Source organism: Phaethon lepturus, unplaced genomic scaffold, assembly GCF_000687285.1.
Source record: "Phaethon lepturus isolate BGI_N335 unplaced genomic scaffold, ASM68728v1 scaffold43857, whole genome shotgun sequence".
NCBI classification, from domain to species: Eukaryota; Metazoa; Chordata; class Aves; order Phaethontiformes; family Phaethontidae; genus Phaethon; species Phaethon lepturus.
In genome coordinates, this window is record NW_010553374.1 from 1 (window position 1) to 8374 (window position 8374).

Sequence of the window (8374 nt, forward strand, 5' to 3'; positions counted from 1 at the left end):
GGTGAGGAGGCCGGGCCGCGGCCGGGGGTAGGGCGGCGAGGGCCGAGTCGGGTTTGGGGGAGCTGCCCTGCCCTGCTTTGTCCTGCCCTGGCGGGAGGGAGTGTTTGGCACTGCCTCTGTTTCAGGGCTCTGCCTACCTTGCGTGCTTTCTGACGGAGAAGGGAGCTCCTCCGTCTCGGCTGGGGGGGGGCGGGTCCGTGGGGGTTTTTCGGGGGGGTTTTGTCGGGGTGGCTTTACCGTGAGGGAGGGCGAGAGGTCTTTGGTACAAGCTGCTGCGTCTCTGGCAAGGCTCAGGAGGGCGACTTCAGCGGTCTGCCTTGGAAAGCCGACTTTATCGGAAGTGGGCGCTTGCTTAAAGAAGGACTAAGAGCCCCGTAGTCTAGGCGAGTTGAGGGGGAAAAAAAAAAAGCGAGGAAATTGTGTTTCGACTAATTGGCTTAGGCTGGGACATATCTGGCGTTGAAGGGGGAGCTTGTTGACAGATCTTTTTGTGGGCGTTTGTCTTGTGAGGAAAGGAAGGAGGGGAGTCATTGGTACTTGGGGCGTTCTTTTTCGGCTCTGTAGTGGTGGAAAGAATATATGGTGGTGCGTGATGCTCCTATTGGAGAATGGGTATTGTCACACATGCCCTTTCAAACAAGATGTGAATGAATTTAGCATTAGATTTTATAGGGATCTTCCAGTATGCCGAGGGAGCACACGTTGCTTTTGCATCTGTAATCTCACAAGTTACTGCCCTCGGGTTTATGGTCGCAATGCTCAAGTTTCATAATTGTTTTTTAATCTGTATAGAGTGACTGTAGAGAAAGTTACAATTTAGTAGTATACTTGAACATGTTGAGTGTCATTCAGTGAATTAACTTTTTTTATGTGTTTCTTTTTTTGGTGGCTGTTTGTCGATGTGCAGTTTTTTACCCGCTCCAACCCAGCTGTCTCAAGACCAGCTAGAACTAGAAGAAAGAGCAAGAGCTCAAAGATCTAGGCAGACTGCTCTAGTCTCGTCACGACGGGAACCTCCCCCATATGGTTACCGGAAAGGATGGATACCACGAGTGCTAGAGGTAGATAATTAAATTCACACTGTAGTAGTGTGTCTGCTAATGGGGGGAAAAAAGTATACGTTCTGGAGTAAAACTCTGACCATCTTGAGTGTAGCACAGAATTGTGCAAAGCCACCTACCATGTACAGAATTTCCATCCAGACTGATGGGTATGAACTTGGGTTGGGGGAAATTGTTCTATTCACCAGATTACTTAAAATGTTTAACGGTGAACAGGATGTTTTAAGGATTCTTCCCTTTAGAGAATATTATATTGTAATATGGAAATAGGTCTATGGTCCTTTCAGCTTACAGTCTGTGAAGGCAAGGATCCTCTGAGAAAGACATTTCTATTGTTCCTCTGTCATTATTTGCTAAATACACGTTGCAGATTATAGCTGGAATAAGTGAACGTGTATATTGAAGAACAGAGTGGTCATGGGTATTCTGTTCTTAGTGTAACAAAAGATAGCTGCTAGTGGGGGAGAAAATCATTAGAGTTGGAAGGAAACTTGAAAATTTGTTAGATAGTCATTGTATAAGTATGTTACTGGCAAAAGGGTTTTGCACAATGTTCTGTGTATTTAGCTGTAATCCTTGACAGTTGAACGTAACTTCAGCTGGAAATCTGGAAAGGCAGAATGCAAAACACAGGTGTATAGCTCTGATTACAAAAATTGTTTTAAGTACAGTTTCTCACAGTGAGCCACAAAACTTTGCAGACTTAAAATGGTACTTGACAGAACATCTGAGACCTACTCTGATGAGTCAGAAGCCAGTGCTCTTGGGACAAGGCATGTTGTTGAGGTTTTGATACAGTATTTCATGTGTGATCCTGCATTGTCCCCAAGTGTCATCCTTTCGTGAGCTAGTAAGAGCCTTACTCATTTATGTTTGAGTCCCATTTTTGTAAAGATGGATCCAACACTGTATCATGGTGACCCATTACTGCTAGATAAGGTGACTTCAAATAGTAGTTCCAGTGGTTCTCTAAAATAAAACATTTTATGTAGATTCAGCATTTAATAAAGCACGTGATGTTAAAAATTGTACCTTCATTATACCCATTGTAGGGTTGCTGCCCTACACTGTCGATTATAAAGTTAATATTTTAGTGCTTTTTCTTTCTAAATGTTAGCAAAAGAATTTTTTAAGAAGTCAGGTGATGAAGGTTTTCAAAGAGGTTTCAGCATCACTGGGCTACAAAGTGATGCACATCTCAAAAATTGAGGACTCCTTTCTGGCTCATAAACAAATGCAAATTCTTCAAGAGTGATAAATGCTTCCAAAGCATAACATTTGTCCAGTGGTTCTGGAATGCCATTATTGGAACAAACAAAATCTCTTAATAGATCAAGAGTTATGCAAAAGGTTTTGAGGAATGACTGACTTTTGTTCTGGCTACTACTTTAGCACTGATTCTGTAGCTAGTTGTTGAATGTGGGACATCCAGTGGAAGACTTTAAATAACTGAAGCTATATTTCAGTGAGCACTTTAAGATGGAATAAGCATGTTCTTGTTTGGGAGAAAGTGTTCTGCTCATTTATTCTAGGCTCGGTCCACTCTCTCTGTTGCAGTGGTGTTAACTATTTGGTCACATGGTGAACATGGAGGGAGGACAGTCTACTTAAGACACCCATTCTTCTTTGATCTGGTTCATTATCAGACTCCACAGAAGCAGTTCCATTGCAACAGAGTGAGAGGGAGATGCTCATACTGCTTTAAGCAAATACTTCCTCTGAAAAATTGCATTTCATACTGTAGCCTGAAGTTGTTTTATAAATAGTACCAATTCTGCATGCATCCTCAGTGTTACTTGAGTCAGGATGGTCTGCTTTAAGAGGTCTTCTGGTTATCTGTTCATTAAATGCTTTTACAGCAACACATTGAATGAGAGAGGAAGTAAACTTTAAGAATATCAGGCTGTTGGGTGCTGGGCCAGTTTTCAACATATTCACATGTCAAAGTAAGGAAATGGGATATCTTGGCACTCGTACCATTGTAAAGCTATGATCTACAGGCTTTGAAAGGAATGGAAAGCTTTTTTAACTCCTTCATTATGGTGTGAAAAGCAACAAATCATCAGTAGAAATTTTCATCAAAAAATTGCTGCTCTTTTAATTTTACTATTTCTGCAGTTGCTTTATTGCAGAAGGTAAATTTTGAAATTCTAATTAATAACTCACATCTGAGTTAAATACTTAGTCATGTATTGTCTGTAGCATAGTAGTCCCTGCACATCCTAGTCAGTGATACGGGCTCTTCCTCTGTGCAGGCAAAAATTACTGCAAGGTGTCTGTGCACTTCAGTGTCTTTTCTTTTAATAAGTGTAATTTCTATAGTCCATTGCTCTCTTACCAGCTAATATAGTAAAGTTATTAGAGCATTCTGGCAATGTTTAATTTTGTTAAACTCAATCCCCTCTTTCATTCCATTTCCCACCCATGCAAATGTTATACCGTGTTTTTGTCTTTTAGTCATTTGCTACTTTGTCTTTTGTGTAGGATTTTGGAGATGGGGGTGCTTTCCCAGAAATTCATGTGGCCCAATATCCATTGGATATGGGCCGAAAGAAGAAAATGTCCAATGCTTTGGCTGTTCAGGTGGATGCCGAAGGAAAAATAAAATACGATGCAATTGCTCGACAAGGACAATCGAAGGACAAGGTAATACTTCTTCGGATATGTAGACTGGCATGTATACTTGGAAGAGTTGCAGGTACCCATTGCATATACTTAAACTCATTGGTCTGGCATTAGCCAAATGGATTGCGTCCTATTTTCTTGAAGTTTAAGAACTGAAGTAATGTCAGACAGATGTGAGCATTTTGACTGGGATCACTGTGTGATCTTCTCTGTTATGTGACTAAAAGGTAAGGCAAAAAATGATGAGAGTCTCTACACCAAACTTACTTGTTAGCTTAGCAGCTTTTGTTAGAGAGCTTTCCAGTGAAGGCAAGAAACTGAAAACAGGCCTGATCACAGGCGTCCTTATTTCAGTGTGTAGAGAGGGGGTAAAAAAAGACAGAAAAGAGAGTTCAGCTTTCAGAATACTACACCTTGTGTCCTATGCCTTGTATCTTACTAATTTAACATTTGAAACTTCTGGCTGTTTTCAGTGTTGTTAGGTGCTTTTTTTTTTTTTTTAATTGCAGCAGAAAGTATTAGCATAGGTTATACTCCAAAATTTTTGTGTTAAGTTCAGTGATGGCAAGATTCTCATTGAGTTTAATGGGAACCAACTTCAATTTCCTGTACACAGTAGCCTTTCTAAAAACCAAGAGATGACACTTTATCTTGAAGTATCCTCAAGTATTGAGGAGACCACTTACTTGAGTCTCCTAAGTCCACTTTGAGGAGTATCTATGTCTGCCTTTACAGATGTAACTAAGTGGGCTGCATTAAAACTTTAATTCTTTTACACAGGTGTTGGGGGCTGGAAAACTGCTGAGGCACGACCAAATGTTCGACCAGCTGCTTGTTATAGCAAGCATCTCCTGTAAAAAATAGAGTAACCCAAAGAAAATCCCAAAAGAGGGTTAACTGTAGAGGGTTTTAGTTGATAGATAGGAATAATTGTTTTGAATATAATTTGACTTCTGCTTTAATTTAGAATGCCTTGACAAGCTTATGGGTATGTACTATGCCTCGTGTTACTGCAAATTAGGAAGGGGAAAAACCTATCTAAATAGAAAAACAAAAGGTGAACTTTACGTCTCAAACAAAAAAAAAGAGTGAGCATTCTAAGAATAGAAGGGAAATCTTTCTTTTTGAGATGAATTATTTTTTTGTTTTAAATTGATCCTACGGTTGCCAAAGTTTCAGAAAGTTAATGCCAATAGGATTATATTTAATTACTACTCAGTTGAGTGTCAAAAAAGTGTCACATCTTGTATATCCTCATCCTGTGCCTCTTAAGTTACAGTAGTACCTTTGAAAAAAAATAGATCAAATCAGTTGAACTCTATGCAGTCATGTAGTAGAAAGTAGTCAGCCAAAACAGGAAAAACAGCAATGGCAATATTTTTATTGAGTGGACATTCATTTGGGTTCAGTCAGCCTTTATGCAGTGTCTCAAATTATTTGTCAAAAGAAGGTGCTAACATATTAACTTATATAATTGTGTAATATTAAATATTTGATACTTGATACTCGGTACTTAACAGTAAATAGAAATTTGACTTATTCCAAAGCATAAAAAAAAATTTAGAGCAGAAAAGTAGACCAGAAGTAATAATCGTACTGATCTTGAGGAAGATGTAAGGCAAATAAGCGAAAAAAACTAGTATAGTTAAACCCTACTTTTTACAACTTGTCAAATACATATTTACTTACTTCTAGGATCAGATTTAACTTTCATATCATGAACTGTTTAGGTTGGGAGCTAAGTATATTTGAAAAAGCACTAGAAATTATAAGGTTTAGGTAGAAATGACTAATCTTTCAGTGTGCTCACTTGTTAGAAAAATTCTTAGAACAGGTAAAGTTAAATGTAAGCTGTCAACATTAGTTGTATTGATTCATGAAAATCTGTACCAGCTTTCATTAACTTTCCATATGGCATCTATAAAAGAAGCAGTAATATTCTCGTTTGTGACTGTGCTTACTAGGATGGAGGAGATGAATGGCTTTTCCAAAACTGGACTCTCAACTGGGTTCTGTAGAACTGAAATTAGGATTTTGTAACCCTAAGCTCTGCCTTCTGGATCAGCTTGATTCTGATTGCGTCCAGCTGGCTGTAAATGCTGGTAATTAAGTATTGTGATTCAAGGAGGAGTAAAACTGGGGGAAAATTAGATATTTGAAACAATTTCACTGAAAGTAGCAGAACTTGTATTGCTTGGTTTGTTTTGCAGGAGTGAGAAAGTATTGGCAGAGATGTCACAGGGAGCAGTTCTTCAGTGATCTGTGTTGAGTTGAATAATGTGGAGTATTTTCTATAAGAGGGAACTTCTGATAGTACAGTATCTGTAGGATTACATACAGAAGTTTCATTATCCTGAGAGCTGCAGTCATAATTCAAATATTTCTTCAATCTTAATACTTAGAGCTAAGAGAAACAGATACTTAGCAGCCTGCCAGAAATGAGATGGAGTTTCTGATCCTGTTCTATGAGCTACTTGTTTGGTCTGAGTTAAGAAGCAAATTTTGCTTTTGCTACAGCTTATGGATTTTTTTAAGTTGAATTTAGTATTCTGCCTTCTTGTAGAGGCAGCAGTTCCATCACCCCGACCCTCTATCTAAATGGCTTGTCAGCGGTTTCTACTATTGCAGGGGTTCATCTCTCTTGCATCTGTTCCCTTACATATTTAAAAAATAGTCACTTCAGAAAATTTTCCTTGAAAAATGCTGACATAAATGAGAGAGTCTGACAAGCTTTCTGTTTGGGGCTGGCAGAAAGTCTGCTAAACATGAAATGCTGGATAATGTTGACAAACCTGGATGCATGACCTTGTGGATCTGAGGATGGAGTTCTGTCTGGTTGTCCGGATGAAGGATTTCCAGCATTTGCTATGTGGTTTGCTCTTGTGCTGCTATAGATTCTTCCAGTACTTTCTCTACTCACATGACTAGGAGCCAGGCTACAATAATGCATCAATAATTGATATATTTTGGTGAGACTGATGCTCTGTCCCCTTATTGGGAAAATAAGGACATATAATTGCTTCCTGTGTTTTTATTAAGACAGAAGAGAGTGTGAAACCAAGGAATGGAACTATTAGGTCCGTTACTTTATTCTGGTAAGGATGATTTTTCTGGGCAGGAGTCTGATTTCTCCTTAGTGGCCCAAGGCTGCAGCTTAGATATTAAAGAAGAAAAAAAAAAACAACACAAATCTTAACTACAGTTTTTTCTCAGCATTGTGGATTCAGTTGAAACATTCATCATAGAGAGTAGTTCCATTGTTGAAGGAACTCCTGTCACAGCAATGAAATGAAACGAGAACTTGGATATAACTAAAATAGTCAAAAGTATTCATTATTCACAAGCTCTTTACCTTTCTGGTAGAGCCTGGTTTGAGAGTTTATCACCAATTCTTTTCTCTGGTGTGTGTATGTTAGGCTTCCAACCAGGTAATTGTTGTGACTTCTAAAAGGTTATGTGCTTCATATGGAGAAACCATTCCTTGACAAGGAAGGAATTCATTTTGCAATGTTTGATGGTAGCTTCTCAATTTACATGTCGGATTGATGAGCACTGTACAGGGCTGCTCTGGATATATAGAATAAAATATGTTGAGGAGAGGCATTTATGTGTTACCAATTTCTGTCAATTCACTTGCATCTGCCAGGTGTTTTGTGAAACAAAGTGATTGATGTCCAAATCCTACCATAAGCTACAGTATCTTACACAACCAGTTAGGTAAGATTGTTCTTTTTCTGATGGCAGTGACATGCAGATTTCCAATTGCTGCTTAAGGCTGCCCCAGCCAGAGAAGGAATCATCTAGCTGTACCAAAAACTGAGCATTTTGTTTCTGCCTAGAAGGAGATTCTGCTTTTCAGTAGCAATCAAAATGAAGTATCTGAAACAAGGCTGATGCTTCCTTTTAAATTTTGTAGATGAAAAATGGTAATGAATGGGTATACTACAATATCAAGCAGTCCCAGTCTTTATCTTAGATTAATAAAATGTCTCAACATTACCGTTAAAATAAGGTAAATATCTAGAAAAATCAACACAGTGCAACATCTTTATCTGCCTGTCTGTATCACTTCAAAAAAGGTCTCCAATTACAATATGCAAGAGTATAAAGTTTTCGATGGAGATAAAAATTTTAGTATTTCAGGCTGGTTTAATCCATATTATGGATTTCTTCCACATTAATGCAGCTTGCCACTTGCATGCAATATTTTAGGGTTTAGCTAGTTCATGTAGCTCATTTGTACGTCAGTGCACTCTAGTTTTTAGAGCACCTCTTAGACTTTTTTTTTTCTTCTTTGTCTCCTGGGATACTCTGAGCTCTTTCAGCATACTTTGTTCTTCATGCAGCAGGACACTTGGACTTAATTACCTTAGAGGAACACTGCTCTTCAGATGTCCTTCATTCAGTATCTGAGAAGCTAGGATATTATTGATACTAATTCAAAGGATTAAAATTTTAGGGCTGAAGGATGAGAAGCAGTAAATGGCTCTTGTGTGACAAATTAATACTGAGGCTAAAGGTCAGTTTCACAGTTGGACATGCATTTTATAATTAACTTGAAATAATAGTTATAATGAATTTCAATCCTCTGAACTAAGACCTTCTGATGTATTTTGCTGGACAAATGTGAAACATTAATGGAATACAATAAATTTTTCCCTGTAGCCATCTAATAGTGATCTTTCCCT

General features: G+C 38.5%; 1 protein-coding gene across 1 annotated transcript in view; it reads left to right on the forward strand.

The window, feature by feature from the left end:
- Nucleotides 1–899: 899 nt before the first annotated feature.
- The window catches only part of SNW1 (SNW domain containing 1), a 16515-nt gene continuing 9040 nt past the window's right edge, over nt 900–8374 (forward strand). The window contains exons 1-2 of the mRNA XM_010291518.1: nt 900–1061; nt 3546–3707. Coding sequence (XP_010289820.1) covers nt 900–1061; nt 3546–3707 — 324 coding nt within the window. The remainder of the gene's footprint in view (nt 1062–3545; nt 3708–8374) is intronic.